Source organism: Hemitrygon akajei, chromosome 4, assembly GCF_048418815.1.
Source record: "Hemitrygon akajei chromosome 4, sHemAka1.3, whole genome shotgun sequence".
NCBI lineage: Eukaryota > Metazoa > Chordata > Chondrichthyes > Myliobatiformes > Dasyatidae > Hemitrygon > Hemitrygon akajei.
In genome coordinates this window covers 180,850,349-180,869,203 of record NC_133127.1, presented here as the reverse complement: position 1 = coordinate 180,869,203, position 18,855 = coordinate 180,850,349, and the positions used below count along the sequence as shown (strand labels likewise).

The window sequence follows — 18,855 nt, the reverse complement described above, 5'->3', positions numbered from 1 at the left end:
AGTCATGACTCAAGAATAATTATGGTCTTCCAGAGCTTATCTTGATTTATCAAAGAAGATATTCCAGACTTTTACATGAAATTTACAATAATTTGGCCCTCCCTGCTTCTAGTGTAGGAATTAGTGCAGCTGTTTTTGGAGATGATGAGGAACTAGGTTGCATGATCTACTGCAGAAGGTGGAGGTTTTGGAATCATTTTCTAACTTTCTGTCCATTTGTTGATAGGCAAAACACCAATAGGCTGTTTAATGTGAATTATTCAGTTCCTCCTCATCCCAACCTTTCCCTATGATTCAGATGTAGAAATCCAAAGTTAATGAGGAAGAATCGATCCTGTTTCTTAAAGATTTAGTATAATCTTATCTAGAAAACGTCATTTTGGAAGCAGTATTTAACTACACATGAGGCCTACCTGGTTAGGTTCATTATTCAAAGTCAAAGCAAAACATATAACTATCATTATGATGTGGTACCTGAGCTAGATGAAAGATTAAAAGGTGTTTAGGTAGCCAGGGTGGATAAGAAAGTACTTAGCATGGCAGCCTTTGCCAGCCAGGGCTGTAAACGATGTTGAGAGACCACATTTGATGTATGGTGCGCAGTTCTGGTGACCTAACTATAGGAAGGATGCCATTAAGCTGGAAACGGTGCAGAAAAGATTCATAACAATGATAATAGGACTGGTTTAGTTGAGCTATAAGGAGAGACTGCATAGGCTAGGCCTTTTTCTTCTGGGGCACAGGAGACTGAGAGATAATTTTATAGAGGTATATAACATCATGAGGGGAAAAGATAGAGTGAATGGTCACAGTTTTTGTCTGAGGGCAGGGGAATCTAAAAGTCGAGGTCACAGATTTAAGGCAAGAGGGGAAAGATTCGTAAGGGGCCTGAGGGGCAACTTCTTCCACACAGAGGATGATGCCTATGTGCAATGACCTTCCAGAGGAAGTGGTAAAGGTGGGTACAAGTAGGATGTTTAAAAATCATTTAGACAGGTATATCAATAGAAAGAAGGATATGGGCCAAACACAGGCAAATGGGACTAGCTCAGCGAGGCAACTTGGTCAGCTTGGATCAGTTGGGCCAGAAGTTTGCAGGTTGTATAACTCTGACTTTCACCCCCAATTATATTGGTGGTACAGCAGTAGAAACTGAAAGCAGTTTCAAACTCTTGAGAGTGCACATCACACACAGCCTCTCATGATCCCAGAACCCCCTCCTACACTTTCAAGAAAGCTTAGCAATGCCTCTACGTTCTGAGGATGCTGCTGAGAGCTGGACTTCGCACATCCATACTCACGTCATTCTACAGATGTTAAGTGGAGAGCATCCTAACAAGATGCATCACTTATGGTACGGAAACTGCACTGCAGCTGACAGGAAGTCAAAATTACTCAACATATCACTGACACCAGCCAACCCGCCATCAATGACACATATACAGAAATGTGCCAAACAAGGGCCAGTAACATCATGGAGGATCTCACCCACCCTGCTCATGGACTGTTTGTCCCACTCCCATCGGGTAGGAGGCTACGTAGCATCCACACCAAGACCACCAGACTCAAAAACGGTTACTTTTCCCAAACAGTAAGGATGATCAACACCTCCACCACCTCTTTATTATTTCCCATCAGTCACTTTATGTATAGCCTGCATCACGTTATGGACATACAATCAATCTGTGTGTAGAAGCTAGCTTATGTATTTATATTTATTTTGTTTTATTATTATCATTGTGTTCTTTATCTTATGTGTTTTTTTGTGCTGTATTGGACCCAAAGTAGCAATTATTTCGTTCTCTTTACACTTGTGTACAGAAAATTACATTAAACAACCTTGAATGTCTATTATTTTATACATAATAAAGGCATTTTTTTCAGGGTGCTGGTCTAATCTATATCTGACTGTGGAACCACCCGTTGCATCAATTGGAGACAAAGTTACATTAACCTGTACGTATTGTGGAACGAAATTGGTAACGCCCCGAATAAAATGGCAATATGATGGATTAGCAGTATCAGACACTGGAGTTGTCAGCATTACCAATGGTGGACACTCCCTTGTTATTTCTCATGTGGATCAGGAACACTTGAAGAAGTACGGATGCAGTATGGCCAAGAAAGAATCTATTGTGACCGAAATATGCCTGAACATAGGTAAGATAAAATGTCCCATTAAGCAGAACAATGTGCAAATGGGTATCAGATACCAGAAAACGTGGTCAAATTTTCTCCAAATAATGTCATCACATTAAATAAACGTCCACGTGAATTTTGTGTTATCTAAACGTATAACCCCACCTGGCTTAATCTGATCCCTTTCCTCTCAACTGTCCTGAAGACACACAACCCACTGTTGTCCAACTCCACACACCCACCTCACTGAGCTTTATCTTCCCATCAATGCCTCCCCTATCCCTTTTCACCTAGTTCCACCAATCCCCATCCTACCTCTCCCTCTGTATACTGGCTGATTCCCCTCTGCATCACAACCAGTGAAAAGAGGAGACGGGAGAGGGGTCTTGAGCTGAAACATTGAGAATCCCCTTTTCTCCCTGTCAGTGCAGCTGGACCTGCTGAATTCCTCCAGCACTTTGTTTTTGCTTGTGGTTAAATACACTCAGTGGCCACTTTATTAAGTACACCTGTGCACCTGCTCCTTAATCCAAAATATCTAATCAGCCAATTATGTGGCAGCAACTCAATGAACAAAAGCATGCAGACATGGTCAGGAGGTTCAGTTGTTGTTCAGACTAAACATCAGAATGGGGAAGAAATGTGGTCTAAGTGACTTTGACTGTGGACTGTCGGTGCCAGACCGGGTGGTTTGAATATCTCGGGAATTGCGAATCTCCTGGAATATTCACACAGAACAGTCTCTAGAGTTTAGAGAGAATGAAGGAAAAAAAAAATCCAGTGAGCGGCAGTTCTGTGGGCAAAACAGGCTTGTTAATAAGAAAGGTCAGAGGAGAATGGCCAAACTGGTTCATGCCAAAAGGAAGGCACCAGGAACTCAAAATACCACACATCGCAACAGTGGTGCATAGAGGAGCATCTCTGAACACACAACATGTTGAACCTTGAAGTGGATGGGCTACAGCAGCAGATGGCCATGAGCATAAACTCAGTGGCCAACTTTTTAGGTACAGGAGGTACCCGATGAAGTGCCCACTGAGTGGATATCCATTCAACAGCATATTTGACCTTTGTAAGATGCAGTGAAGGTTTAGGCTGTGATGTTACTAGGTTGTAGGTTAAATTAAGGAAAAGTTTGAAACATTTTGGAGGCATATCAAGTGTAAAAACAATTAACAACACGACTGACTGCATGAGACCATCTTTAAGTTATCATTAACACAATAAAAGCAGATGCCAGAAATCTAGAGAGCATACAAGATACTGGATGGGTCTCAGCATGAAACTCCTCCACAGATGCTGCCTGACCTGCTGAGTTCCTCCAGCATTTTGTGTTTTGCTCTGAGTTATCATTAGGAGTTATGATTATGTTTAATACCACCATGAAGGACTGGTTGTTACAGGTGGTAATGGTATTGGGAGGAATAAGGTGTCTTTGGTTGTAATTATTTATACTGGTGTCAATTCACCCATGAGTACATTCAGTAAATTGACAAGTTTATTTTTTGATCTTGTTCAAGATATCAATTATTCCTTTACCATTACAGAAACTGATTTTCTAGATACCACTATGTTTGCTGGAGATTATGATTACCCAGTGAGTACACTGATTTCTACTACCACTTCCGTATCCACAACAACGTCAACGACCCAAGAGATCACTACTACCATGACACCAGCACCGGAGACCACAAATGCCTCATTGAACATGTGGAGTGATTTAGAGTGGATGCAGGACACCTCTCCAGTCACTAGCCCGAAAATACAAAGTTCCCCCACCACAATAATGGATACAATAGTAACCACTGAGACAGCAGATCCGTGGAACGAGGACGTGATTCCCGATCAGCTGGGATCCACTGAAAAGCTCTGCCCAGTCACAGTCAACAATGGACGGAGTCAGTTTCCAACATACATGTGCATCATCCTTGGTGGAATTCTCCTGCTTATAATCATCACATTCATCTGCAAACGATGCAGAGGAAACTGTAAATGTAAATATTCTCTTTCACAATGTAGGGATTTTAGCATTAATTTGGAATAATTGTCATAGTTGGATGTTGTTGAATCATGTCCATTAGCATCAGCTTTTTGCAAAATATAGACCATAAGACATAGGAGCAGAATTAGGCCATTCAGCCATTGAATCCGCTCTGCCATTCAGTTCCTTCTCAATCCCATTCTCCTCATAACCTTCAACACCCTTACTAATCAAGAATGTGTCAACCTCCACTTTAAATATATCCAACGTCTTGACCTCCACAGCCATCTGTGACAATGAGTTCCTCAGATACACCAGCCTCTAGCTAAAGAAAGTCCTCCTATCTCAGTTTCAAAAGAATACCTTTGTATTCTGAGGCTGTGCCCCAGTCTTAGAAGTCGTCATTATTGGAAGCAACTTCTCCAGATTCACTCTACCTAGGCCTTTTAATATTCTAAAGGCTTCAATGAAATCCGTCCTCACTCTTTTAAACCCAAGCGAGTACAGGTCCAGAGTCTTCAACTGTTTCTCGTACATTAACCCTGGGATATGTTTTCCTTCTGGGATCATTATCGTGAACCTGTCCTTGGCCCTCTCTAATGCCAGCACAAATCCTTTCTTAGATGAGGCCCCAAACTGCTCATAATACTTCAAGTGCGGTCTGACCAATGTCTTATAAAGGCTTGCTTTTATATTCTAGTCCCCTCAAAATATATACTAATATTGAATTTGCCTTCCCTATCAATGATTCAACCTGCAAGTTAACCTTCAGGAAATCCCGCATAAGGACTCCCAAGTCCCCTTGCACCTCTTATTTCTAAATCCTCTCCTGAACCAAGGCAAGTAGAATATTACTGCAATTAACTGGTGCAGCCACAACATAAACTGTGGAACGCATTGGCAAATATGCAAAAATGACCCCTTGAGCATAGAGGCATGCCTTTCAGCTGAACTGCCTACCTGAGCTTGTACCAGTTGACTATATTTGCTCCATATCTCTCTAGGCCTTTTGTATTTAAGTATCTGTCCAAATCTCTTTTAAAATTTGTAATTGTATTTGCCTCTACTGCTCCCTCTGGCAGTTTGTTGCAGATATCTCTCTTTGAGAAAAACACCCCCTTGTGGTCCTTTTTAAATCTTTCATTTTCAATCTCATCTTAATCTAACCCCTCTGGTTATATTCCCAGTGCTGGTAATATCCTTGTGAATCTTTTCTGCACCTTTTCCAGATGACTGACATCCTTTTTGTAGCTGGGTGATCAAAGCTTCACACAGAACTCCAACTATGACTGGTATAACACGTGAAAAAAAAAATCAGACTTGACCAGGGTTGAACAGCTTGTCAACACAAACTTGGTAAATGTAAGGACTTCCCTTTTAGAGTGAGTGGAAGTGGCAGAGGTCAAGAGTAGAAAAACATATATAAGTAGAGGCAACAGAGACTTGTTGGTAGAATTCTTCTAATGTTTTGCCTTCACATTGGCAGGGGTTTTGCAGGAGGTCAAAGAACTCCCCGGAGAAGTGTGAGGTGGTACACTTTAGAAGGACAAACTCCAAGGCAGAGTACAAAGTAAATGGCAGGATACTTGGTAGTGTGGAGGAGCAGAGGGATCTGGGGGTACATGTGCACAGATCCCTGGAAGTTGCCTCACATGTAGATAGGGTAGTTAAGAAAGCTTATGGGATGTTAGCTTTCATAAATCGAGGGATAGAGTTTAAGAGACGCGATGTAATGATGCAGCTCTATAAAACTCTAGTTAGGCCATACTTGGAGTACTGTGTCCAGTTCTGGTCGCCTCACTATAGGAAGGATGTGGAAGCATTGGAAAGGGTACAGAGGAGATTTACCAGGATGCTGCCTGGTTTAGAGAGTATAGATTATGATCAGAGATTAAGGGAGCTAGGGCTTTACTCTTTGGAGAGAAGGAGGATGAGAGGAGACATGATAGAGGTATACAAGATATTAAGAGGAATAGACAGAGTGGACAGCCAGCGCCTCTTCCCCAGGGCACCACTGCTCAGTACAAGAGGACACGGCTTTAAGGTAAGGGGTGGGAAGTTCAAGCAGGATATTAGAGGAAGGTTTTCACTCAGAGAGTGGTTGGTGTGTGGAATGCACTGCCTGAGTCAGTGGTGGAAGCAGATACACTAGTGAAATTTAAGAGACTACTAGAGAGGTATATGGAGGAATTTAAGGTAGGGGGTTATATGGGAAGCAGGGTTTGAGGATTGGCACAACATTGTGGGCCAAAGGGCCTGTACTGTGCTGTACTATTCTATGTTCTAACTAGATAAAGAGAGTCACTGTTGCCCTATGGTGACAGATGAGACCGAGAACCTATATTGCCATTCAAGCATAGCTCTTTATGTAAAGTACAATGTAGTGCCTGTAACATAATATAAGGACAATTGGAAATTTTATTTTATTTTCTCAACATACTTACTATATTAATATATTTTTCTTTTTCAAGTATGTTATTGAGCCAAATATAATTTAAAACATGGCTGTGTGATATCACATAAGTATTGGAATTTGAAATTGCCCAAAAAAGTGTGCAAATTGAAAATTCTGAATAAACAAAGATCCAGATAACATTAACAATTTGCTGGGTGGTCATAAAACAGGTGGAAATTTTCACCAAATTCTATTCAGTGTTATACTCATTTTGTTCCCTGCCCAGGTTAAAATTTTTATCTCCAAGCAAATACTTTACAAAAAAGGAATAATTTAACTATTACCCACCATCAACTTTATAACTCATTATCAGTATTAGTTTTATTTGTACAATTTTTCTTTTGCATATTTGTGCATATCAATCTATATTGTTTTTATATTTATATATAGTTTTACATAAAATTCCATTATATTCCTTTTTTTTAACCTGTAAATGAATCTCAGGATCGTATAGGGTAACATAGATGCTTTGATAATAAACTGATTTTTTTAATCTGCCATTTTTCTGGTCAATGCTTCAAGAGAAGCATAGCCTTGTAAAACAACGGAAAATATCAGAACTGTGTACTATTACACATCAAATGTATTGCATGACAAAACATCAAAGAATATAAAAGAGATGCTCGGTATTTAATGTTTTATTTCTATTTTAAACAGTTGGAACTCATGATGTGGAACATAACGCAAGGTACAAGCTTATGTGGATTTTTCTTATATATATATTCTTGAATAGTTAGAACAGGTTTCAACGAAGAGATCATTTATTGTAGGATCAGTTACATGCTGTAATACAAATTTAAAAGGTGTGTAGAAAGAGTTTGGAATCTAATCTATTTCCACCTTCTATAGAACAAATGACAGAAGTGCAAATAGTAATAGGCAGACATAGGGCAGTATTAGCTCATAAAGTCTGCTCCACCATTCCATCATGGCTGATATACTCTCCTCCTCAATCCCATTTTCCTGCCTTCTCCCTGTGACCTTTGATGGCCTTACTAATCAAGAACCTTTCAGCCTCCTCTTTAAATGACTTGGCCTCCACAGCCAACTGTGGCAATGAATTCCACAGATTCACCTACTGTGTGAACAAATTCCTCCTCATCTCTGTTCCAAATGAAAGTACCTCTATTCTGAGGCAATGCCCTCTGGTCCTACACCCCCTACTATAGCAAACATCCTCCCCACATCCACTCTATCTAGGCCTTTCAATATACCATAGGTTTCAGTGACATACCGCATCATTCTTCTAAACCCCAGCAAGTACAGGAGAGTTTCTGCAGATGCTGAAACAACTGGGTTATTTTCAGGTTGCAGGGATGTAACTAGTTGAATATCTTTTAGATTGGATCTTGGCCTTCGATTGTATACTTTTCACATTCATGACCTGGAAGAGGGAAAAAGATGTAAGGGCTTCAAGTTTTCCAAGTTGAAAATTGATGGAAGGGAAAGTTGTAATGAGGATATTGTGATTCTTCAATTGAGCACGATGGTAACATAGTGACACCATTACAGCTTGGGGTGTCAGAGTCTAATTCTGACACCGTCTGTAAGGCCTTTGTGCATTCTGTTCGTGATGGCGTGGGTTTCCTCTGAGTGCTCTGTCCAATTATAGTACCTGTTATATACCTGTTAGGTTAATTAGTCTTTGTAAATTGTCCTGTGATTAGGCTAACTTTATGGGCGGCTGGATAATGTGGCTTGTTCCATCCTCTAAATAAAAATAAATACAGATAAATTGAGAGACTGGACAAAACATGGCCAATGGAGTTTAATGTGAAGGAATATGAGGTTATGCACTTCAGTAAGTGGAATCACAAGTCAGATTATCTAAATGGACAGAGATTGCCTATGAGTGATACTTAGAGGGATATATGTGTTCTAATTCATGAATCTCAAAAAGTTAGCAAGCAAGTCAAGAAAGGCTAAATAGTTTGGATTGGTATTCCTTGAGTTTTAGATGAATATGGGGTGACTTTCGCAAACAAACACTCAGTGGCCACTTCATTAGGTACACCTGCACATTAGTGCAAATATGTAATCAGCCAATCATGTGGCAGCAACTCAAAGCATAAAAGCATGCAGATGTGGTCAAAAGGCTTAGCTGTTGTTCAGACCAAACAGTAGACTGGGTGATTGAAGTGATTTTGACGGTGGAATGATTGTTGGTGCCAGATGAGGTAGTTTGGGTATCTCAGAAATGGCTGATCTCCTGAGATTTTCACTCACAACAATCTGTGGAGCAGGAGTTCCAAGCCTTTTTTTTATGCCATTACAGAGAATAGTGCGAAAAACAAAAAAAAACATCCAGTGAGCAGCAATTCTAAGGGCGAAAAGACCTTGTTAATGAGGGAGGTCAGAAGAGAATGGTTCAAGCTGACAAAAAGGCAACAGTAACTCAAATAATCATGCATTACAATAGTGATGTGCAGAAGACATCACTGAACACACAACACATCTAACCTTGAAGTGGAAGGGCTACAGTAGAAGACCATGAACATACTGTATATTCAGTGATCACTTTATAATGTATAGGGGTAATGGTGGGGCTTTGGTGTAGTCTTGTGGGGCTGAGTGGCCTACTCATGCTTCTGTTTTCTTGTGTTTTTGTGATTAGCGCCTAGAATCTTTTTGTTCACTGAACTGAAGTGAGGCACATTGGTTTCATCTGAGACCCAATGAAGCCAGACCTGAATTTGCCCGGAACATAAAATAGATCAAGCTTGCTATTCAAGAGGCTCACAGTTCTGTAATTAAGGCAGGGATGTGGTTTAAGACTTTGGGTATATGTACTGGCTGGTGTTGATTGCAAACTCAGGCCGAGAGACCATGTTCAGAATTGTTTTAAGGAATTCCTGACTGCAAATTCAATACTAGCCGAACGGTTTATTTGCATGTTTTTAAAAAATGTAATTCTTTGCATTTGGCAAAATTCTCAACTCCGTAAATTACTGTTGCAGTAACCCAAATGACGATGTCCCAAGTTCAGAGGTACCTGGTAAGAAGAACAAAACATATTTTTCTTCGATGCTTGAGATCGGCTTGCATCTATAAATATCACTTTTCCTTCGCCAGCTGCATTGCAATTTAACATGTGTGTTATTTACTCAGAACACCCCCCCCCCACACATTTCTCTGAAATCATGCCTGTAATTAGATACTGTTTGCAATTTTTTTGTGTGTAGGGAACAACTTGTACTTCAGCCGTCATATTGTTTATGGATGAAAGAAACACTCTCCAAATCTATCTTACAGTTTTTGGTGACTGCCATGCTGTACTTCAATTATCAGTATACTATGCAATAAAGGGTCTCTCTGTAATTAAAGTACTGTGTAGAAGTATTTGATATATAGATACATAGATAGCTAGATATAGATAGATAACTCGGGTGCCTAAAACTTTTGCACAGTACTGTAGTAATTTTATGTATTGCACTGTACTGCTGCCACAAAAAAAGAATTTCATGACATATGTGAGTGATGATAAATCTGATTCTAATATGGGTCACTATTGTGAACTAAGAGTGGGAAGGGGTTAGAGAGAGGAGAATAATGGTTGGGAAAAGGGGAAGGGGAGTGGGAAACACCAGAGAGATATTCTGTAATGATCAGTTAAACCAATTGTTTGAAATCAGATGACCTTGCATGGTGTCTCAGGGCTGGGTGTGCCTGCAGTTGTGTCACCCCTCGCTACTGGAACTCCTCCCATGATGCTCCAGCCATTCCCAACATCCTTTGCTCCCATCAGAATCACAAACTCGCTCTCTCTGTTCCATGTTGACAAATATAGTACTGTGCAAAAGTCTTAGGTGTGGATATATTTCTTTGGTATATTCAGTGTTTATGACAAGATTTGTTTACTTTCCCCTAAAGAAACTCGAGATGCTGTTCAAATGCAGTCAGAGAATGATGACAATGACGCAAAGGGATCCACAGATGGAATGAATGGTAAGTAGTCTTATTCATTCAGAAAATAACTCAGTGTAAGACCAACCAGCGTAGATCTTACGCAATGAGCTTAGGGCACTGAGGAATGTGGTAGAACAAAGGGACCTGGGAATATAGGTCCAAAATGCATTGAATGTGGTGTCGCAGGTAGATAGGGTCATTAAGAAAACTTTTGGCCTTCATTGATCAAAGAACTGAGTACAGGAGCTGGGATGAGATGTTGAAGTTGTAGAAGATGTAAGTCAGGTGTAATTTGGAGCATTGTGTGCAGTTTTGGTCACCTACCTACAGGAAAGGTGGAAATGAGATTGAAAGAGTAGAAAGTTTACAAGGATGTTGCCAGGACTGGAGGACCCGAGTTATAAAAAATGATTAAATAGGTTATAACTTCATTCTCTTTAGGGGAAGATTTGATAGAGGTATACAAAATTATGAAGTGTATAGATAGGGTAAATGCAAGTAGTCTTTTTCCATTGAGATTGGTTGAGACTACAACTAGAGGTCATGCGCTAAGGGTGAAATGTGAAATGTTTAAGGGAAACATAACGGGAAACTTTTTCACTCAGAGTGGTGGAAGTGTGGAACGAACTGTCAGCACCGGTGGTGGATGCAATTTTGATTTCAACGTTCAAGAGAAGTTTGGATAGGTACATGGATAGGAGGGGTATGGTGGGCTATGTTCTGGGTGCAGGTCAATGGAATGAGGCAGCTTAAATGGTTCAGTATGGACTAGATGGGCTGAAGAGCCTGTTTCTGTGCTGTAGTTTTCTATGACACATTAATAACATGGTATTGATTAACAGAATGCAACACCAGTGGCATAGCAGTTAGCATAACGCTATTACATCGCCAGGGACCCAGATCTGTTTCCTGCCGTTGTCTGTAAAGAAATTGTATGTCCTTCCTGTGACAGCATGGGTTTTCTCCAGGTGCTCTGGTTTCCTCCCACATTCCAAAGATGAGTGTGTGTAAGTTAGTTGGTAACAAGGTGTAATTGGGCAGCACCAGCTTGCTGGGCTGTAAGGGCTTGCTACCGTGCTGTATTTCTAATTTAAAAATAAATATTATTATCACTAAAATGTCCGTGCTGGCCTCTAATGTAATGTAACACTTGGTATTGGTTTATTATTGTCATGTGTACTGAGATAGAGTGAAAATCCTTCGTTTGTGTGCCATTAAGGCAGCTCATGCTATATTTCAGTACATTGAAGTACTCAGAAAAGAATGTAGAATAGAGAGCAGCAGCAACAGAGAAGTTACAGTGTGGGCAAACAAAGAAAGTGTAAGGGCCACAATGGGAGATCAAGAATTAATCTTGAACACATGAGCCTAATTATAGATGGTAGAAGCTCTCCTTGTGTCTGGTAGTGTGTAGTTTCAACTAGCATCTTCTGTCCAGTGGGAGAGGGATTAATAGTTCCCAGTTTAATTGGGTCTGTCTATGAGATTTCTGTAATGAAGAGACAATGCTTGCTTGCCTATTGTAACACTTCCCTGTAAAAACCTGCCTGACTGTGAAATAGACAATGTTAGTCTTTTTCAGAATATTTCATTGGACCAACTTTCAGAGTAAAAGAAAACAAATCAATTCTCCAAAATGTGCTTAACTAGTTAATGTTATCTGAGTTGGGGGACTGGTGCCAAAATTAGTTATCATTCTCGAGCTAGAGCACGTGAGGAAAAACCACTATATCACTCAATCTTTCTTAGTTTTTCTCCTAAACCAAGATGTTTCCTCATAATTAGATAGCCTATTTGATTCATAAGACCATAAGACATAGGAGTAGCATTAGGCTATTTGGCCCATCAAGTCTGCTCCAGCATTCCATCATGGCTGATCCTTTTCTTCCCTCCTCAGCCCCACTGCCCAGCCTTCTCCCCGTACCCTTTGATGACATGGCCAATCAAGAATCTATCAACCTCCACCTCAAATACATGCAGTGACCTGACCTCCTGAGGTAACAAATTTCACAAATTCACCACCCTCTGGCTAAAGAAATTTCTTTGCAACTCTGTTTTAAATGGATGCTCCTCTTTCCTGAGGCTGTGCCCTCTTTGTCCTAGACTTACCCACCATGGGAAACATTCTTTCCATATCTACTCTGTTTAGGCCTTTCAAGATTCAAAAGGTTTCAATGAGATTTCCCCTCATCCTTCTAAATTTCAGTGAGTACAATCCCAGAGCTATCAAACTTATGATAACCCTTTCATTCCCAGAATCATCCTTGTGAACCTCCACTGAATGCACTTCAATGCCAGCACATCTTTTCTTAGATAAAGAGCCCAAAACTGTTCACAATACTCAAGGTGAGGCCTCACCAGTGCCTTATAAAGCCTCAGCATCATATTCCTGCTCTTATATTCTAGACCTCTTGAAATGAATGCTAACATTGCATTTGCCTTCCTCACCACTGGCTTAACCTGCAAGGTAACCTTTAGGGTGTTCTGCACAAGGACTCCCAAGTCCCTTTGCATCTGGGATTTTTGGATTTTCTCCCTGTTTAGAAAATAGTTTGCACATTTATTTCTTCTACCAAAGTGCATGACCATGCATTTTCCAACACTGTGTTTCATTTGTTACTTTCTTGCCCATTCTCCTAATGTTTCTCAGTCCTTCTGCAGCCTACCTGTTCCTTCAACAGTACCTGCCCCTCCACCAATCTTTGTATCATCTGCAAACATGGTGGCAAAGCCATCTATTTCATCATCAAAATCGTTGATACACAGCATAAAAAGAAGCAGTCCCAACACTGACCCCTGCGGAAAACCACTGGCACCCAACCAGGAAAGATCCTTTTATTCCCACTCGCTGCCTCCTACCAATCAGCCAATGCTCCTGTAATACCATGGACAATTAACTTGGTAAGCATCTTGTTAAAGGCCTCCTGAAAATCCAAATATACAACATCCACTGCATCCCCTTTCCTATCCTACTTGTAATATCCTCAAAGAATTCCAACAGGTTCATCAGGGAAGCTTTTCCCTTAAGGAAACCATGCTGACTTTGTCCTGTCTTGTCCTATGTCACCAAGCGCTCCATAACCTTATCCTTAACAATTGAATCCAACATCTTCCCAACCAGAAAGGTCAGGCTAACAGGTCTATAATCTCCTTTCTGCTGCCTCCCTCCTTTCTTAAAGAGCGGAGTGACATTTGCAATTTTCCAGTCCTCTGGAATTATACCAGAGTCTAATGATTTTTGAAAGATCATTACTAATGCCTCCACAATCTCTAGCGCTAACTCTTTTAGAACCCTAGGGTACAGTTCATCTGGTCCAGGTGACTTATGCACTTTCAGGTCTTTCAGCTTTTTGAACACTTTCTCCCTTGTAATTGTAACTGTACTCCTCTTCCCTCACACCCTTCAATACTGGGCACACTGCTAGTATCTTCCACAGAGAAGGCAGATGCAAAGTACACATTTAGTTCATCTACCATCTCCTTGTCCTCCATTATTATTTCTCTGGCCTCATTTTCAGCAGTCCTATATCCACTCTCATCTGTTTTGTTTTTTATATACTTGAAAAACCTTTTCCTATCCACCTTGATATTGTTTGCAAGCTTGCTTTAATATTTCATCTTTTCCCTCCTAATGATTCCTTTAGTTGCTTTCTAAGCATTTTTAAAAGCTTCTTAATCCTCTGCCTTCCCATTAATTTTTGCTTTGTTGTATGTCCTCTCGTTTGTTTTTACCTTAGCTTTGACTTCCCTTGTAAGCCACGGTTGCACTATTTTGCCATTTGTGTACTTCTTTGTTTTTGAAATATATCTATGCTGCACCTTCTTCAGTTTCCCCAGAAAATCAAGCAATTGCTGTTCTGTTGTCATCCCTGCCAGCATCTCCTTCCAATTTACTTTGGCCAACTCCTCTCTCATACCACTGTAATTTCCTTTACTCTATTGAAATACTGCTACATCAGACTTTACTTTCTCCCTAGCAAATTTCAAGTTGAACTCATTCATATTGTGATCACTGCTTCCTATGGGTTCCTTTACCTTAAGCTCCCTAATCACCTCCGGTTCGTTATTACCTCCCAATCCAGTCCAGCTGATCTCTTAGTTGGCTCAATGACAAGCTGTTCTAAAAAGCATTCAACAAATTCACTCTCTTGAGATCCATTACCAACCTGATGTTCCCAATCTACCTGCATGTTAAAATCTCCCATGACTATTGAAACATGCCTTTTGACAGAGGTGTACAAGTTCAACCAAGCCCTTAAGTATGATTTCTTTTTCAATTCTTAATGATTTTTCCTTATTTTAGCAGGTTAACCCAGCAGATTCCTTGGCTCAAATAACTCTACCTGATCACCACATAATACAAGTGCTTTCTAATTATCTCATCATTTTTTCCAATCCTACACTAAGGGCCTTCCACAATAGAAACATAGAAAACCTACAGCACAATACAGGCCCTTCGGCCCACAATAGCGTCACTGAAATGAAAATCTCTAATTTCAGATGACAGTCAACTTTGAAAACTGCAACAAAAACAAGCAGCATGATTTGTATTAAACAAGAACCTAAAAAGTTGCTAATTTGGCATGGAACTCCATTTTAAGATTTACTGCGAAAAGGCACATGATTTTAATAACTGTGGATTTACAAGGATGTTCCCTGGATTGGGGAGCATGCCTTATGAGAATAGGTTGAGTGAATCCAACATCCTTTGCTCCTTTTCTCCCTGGAGCGCCGGAGCATGAGAGGTGACCTGACAGAGATGTATAAGATGATGAGAAGCATTGATCATGTGGATAGTCAGAAGCTTTTTCCCAGGGTTGAAATGGCTAGCACGAGAGGGCACAATTGTAGGTACAGAGGCGATGTCAGGGATAAGTTTATTATGCAGAGAGTGGTGAGTGCGTGGAATGGGCTGCTGGTGATGATGGTGGAGGCAGATACGATAGGGTGATTTAAGAGACTCCTGGACAGGTACATGGAGCTCAAAAAAATAGAGGGCTATGGGTAACCCTAGGTAATTTCTAAAGTAAGCACACCATTGTGGGCCAAAGGGCCTGTATTGTGCTGTAGGTTTTCTTTGTTTCTGTTACTTTTTACTTCTTCAGCAGGAATGCAAGAACCCAACAAGAATGAAGATGAAGATGAAAATACAAGTCCAATAGAGGTCAGCAATTTTTGGCAATAAAATGTCGTGAACCAGTTGGAAATAAGCAGATAACCCAAAGTGCCTTTACAATTTATAATATTCTCATCATTAAGTGATTTTTAGGTTACCAATTGAAAGGGGGGGCTAATTTATCTTTTCCATGTAGGAGTACCACGTCACTCTTCTGTTATTTTAATTGCAATGGAATGGCATTCCTTTGTATGAAGTATATAACAGTAGATATAATTCTAAATCACACACTTGAAAATATGAATTGAATTGTGTTTCCTTGTCTTACCCTTCCTGAAGTCCACAATCAGTTCTTTGGTCTTGCTGATGTTGAGTGCAAGGTTGTTACTACATCATTCAATTAACTGGTATATCTCGCTTCTGTACGTCATTTTGTCACCATCTGAAATTCTGCCAACAATGGTAGTATCATAAACAAATTTATAGGTGCCGTTTGAGCTATGCCAAACACACAATCTTGGATGTAGAGAGTGTAGAGCAGTGTGCTAAGCACACATACCTGTGGGAGTGCCAGTGTTAATCGTCAGTGAGGTGGCGATGTTATCTCCAATCTGCACAGATTGTGGTCTACCAGTTACGAAGTCAAGGATCCAGTTGCAGAGGGAGGCACAGAGGCCTAGAATCATGCAAACAACATGAAAGTGACTCCACAGCCACAAAACCAATTCATCGCTACAGCCTGTCCAGGAGCCCATTAATTGCAGGCTACAGTGTTAGTTCAGTGCAGAGATGAGTAAACCTAATGTTTGGGAGGGGATGCGAACATTAGATAGGTCAACCTGGCAGTGGATTTTACACAGGCAGTGAAAGTTGAGCTCTTCATGCTTTGAGGTTGCTGTTGTAGACTGTCTGTTCCCCAACAACAGAAAGATAAGGATCACTTATGCTTGCTTGATGATAAGCTTCAAGCTGGCTATTAAATCTTAATGTTCAATCACTTTTCCTCAGTCAAAGGCTGTGTTCGAGTACTGAAAGTACATGTCAATTTCACCAATGATGTCTATCTTCCCTGAGACATGGTTCCCAATGTATTAACTTTCTCCAGATTCTCGTCAGTGGCATTGGTATGGGTTGGTGGGCAGTTTGGGGTTCTACCATAGAGGCACACTGGAGGAGGACCTTTGTTCTTATGGAGAATGCTAGACCCACTTACTTAAACATTTTTTGTTGAACAAGTCAACCTAAGGCTCAGCATGTCCATATGCAAATGTGGCCTGCACACTGAAGTTTGCTGATGAGGATGGAAAGACCCAGATACTTTTATGAAGGCAAAGTTTCTTATTTTGCCTGTGGATTAATTCCACTCCACTAGGAAGCTTGTTGAAGAAGGGTAATGTATTTAAAGTCATTGATGACTAAAGCCTTGTCCAACTCTAGCCTGCACTGAGATTGGATCTGTTGTTGGTTCTGTGGTTAAAATGTGGCAAAGTGATGTTCTCACATTCTTGGAAAACAGGGCAACATAATTTAAATTACTTGCTCTGTAAGTTCCTTTCCTCTGCACAATGATAGAAATCCCTTAGAAAAGCAAGGCCTCAATTTTGTGTTTCATTTATTTTGTAAGACTCAGGATTGCTTGAAATTACGTACATAAAATAAATCAAATAAGTGTGATATAGTTTTCAATGAGATAACATGGTTAGAATTAAAATGCTAAAAGCAGCAGTTAGTCTAGTTTCATGTAACCTAATAATAGTATACTGGAATTAAATGTCATGACTTAAGCTACACTATAAATAATGTAACTGTTTAGATGGAGGCAATGCTGTGTTGTTATTAACCTTGGACACCCTGATGGTCTCAATTCCTGCTAGAAAATGTACTCCTTGCTATTTTCAACATTAATTTCCATTATCACTGTGACGTGGTATTTTGGTCATAAATAATTAATCTGTGTTCCTTACCAATCATAATCACAAATATGTCAATGCTCTTTACCCAATACTTATATTTTTGCTTATAGGGAACAGATATATTGTTCCTTAGTAATTCCATAAGTACTCCACACCATAATAATCCATTGCATTAATACCCTTTTCCATTCTGATGAGTCCCTGACCAAAAATTTTGACTTTTCTTCTCTTCCCATGGCCATGGGATTACTTTGTAGGTTCTTTCACAATTTTCTGTTTTTCCCTTGTCTCCACTGTTTTGGTTCATGAACAATGTGTGCATTGACTTTTACAAGTCCGTACCAGATTCTCCCTCATTCACACTACCTAACTTTATTTATCTCATTCATCTTTAGTAAATTAAATTTTGACTTGTAAGTGAATCAGTCTGTAGATCTGAGAGCTTGGATTTGAGTTAATGAAGCACAAAGACCAGGCTGATACCATTTCTTAATCTCTGGCCTGGAAATTGTGCATTATGTTCAGAGTCAGAATTAGAATCATATTTAATATAGAAACATAGAAAACCTACAGCACAATACAGGCCCTTCGGCCCACAAAGCTGTGCCGAACATGTACTTACTTACATATCTCCGGCATATGTTGTGAAATTAGTTAACTTTACGGCAGCAGTTCAATGAAATGCATGATAAATAGAGGGAAAAATGAAGTTACATTAAGTATATATCTCTCTATTAAATTTAAGTTAAAATAAGCAGTATAAAAAACAGAAATAAAAAATTAGTGAGGTAGTGTTGATAGATTCAATGATCATTTAGAAACCAGATTGGAGAAGGGAAGAAGCTGTTTTGGAATCACTGAGTGTGTGCCTTCAGGCTTCTGTACCTCATTCCCGACAGTAACAGTGTGAAGAGAGCATGTCCTGGGCAGTGAGGATCGTTAATGATGGACACCCCCTTCCTAAGACATCGCTCTTTGAAGATGTCTTGGATACTACAGAGGCAAGTACTCATGATGGAGCTGACTAATTTTTGCAACTTACTTCAATCTTGTGCAGTAGCTCCCCTCTCCCCCATACCAGATGGTGATGCAGCCAGTCAGAATGCACTCCATGGTACATTTCAAAGGCCTTTCATTTTTTTGGGTTTTATGATGAAATTCAATGTTTGGAAACAGTTTATTTTTGTAAGTATTGGCCTGTTCACCACTATTAAACTCCAGGTCCAGATGGACTGCTTACGTATTGGAGAGTTAAGAGATCAGAATCAGGTTTATTATCACCAGCATGATAATATAGAAAGAAAATAAATAAGTAAACCAATTACAGTCAGTCAATGAGAAGAGG

The 18,855-nt window shown here is 40.0% G+C and overlaps 2 protein-coding genes across 4 annotated transcripts in view; one reads left to right on the top strand and one right to left on the bottom strand.

Annotated features, from left to right (window-relative positions):
• The window catches only part of nipa1 (NIPA magnesium transporter 1), an 87,504-nt gene that overhangs the window by 56,216 nt on the left and 12,433 nt on the right, over positions 1–18,855 (bottom strand). The gene's annotated exons all lie outside the window — the stretch shown is intronic.
• The window catches only part of LOC140727001 (uncharacterized), a 32,424-nt gene that overhangs the window by 9,635 nt on the left and 3,934 nt on the right, over positions 1–18,855 (top strand). The window contains exons 3-8 of one of the 3 annotated variants that reach the window (XM_073044126.1): positions 1,885–2,160; positions 3,687–4,133; positions 7,233–7,263; positions 9,533–9,570; positions 10,446–10,520; positions 15,590–15,645. In XM_073044126.1, coding sequence (XP_072900227.1) covers positions 1,885–2,160; positions 3,687–4,133; positions 7,233–7,263; positions 9,533–9,570; positions 10,446–10,520; positions 15,590–15,645 — 923 coding nt within the window. Of the gene's footprint in view, positions 1–1,884; positions 2,161–3,686; positions 4,134–7,232; positions 7,264–9,532; positions 9,571–10,445; positions 10,521–15,586; positions 15,646–18,855 lie in introns of all 3 variants that reach the window. The other 2 variants (XM_073044125.1, XM_073044128.1) reach the window with 2 other exon arrangements.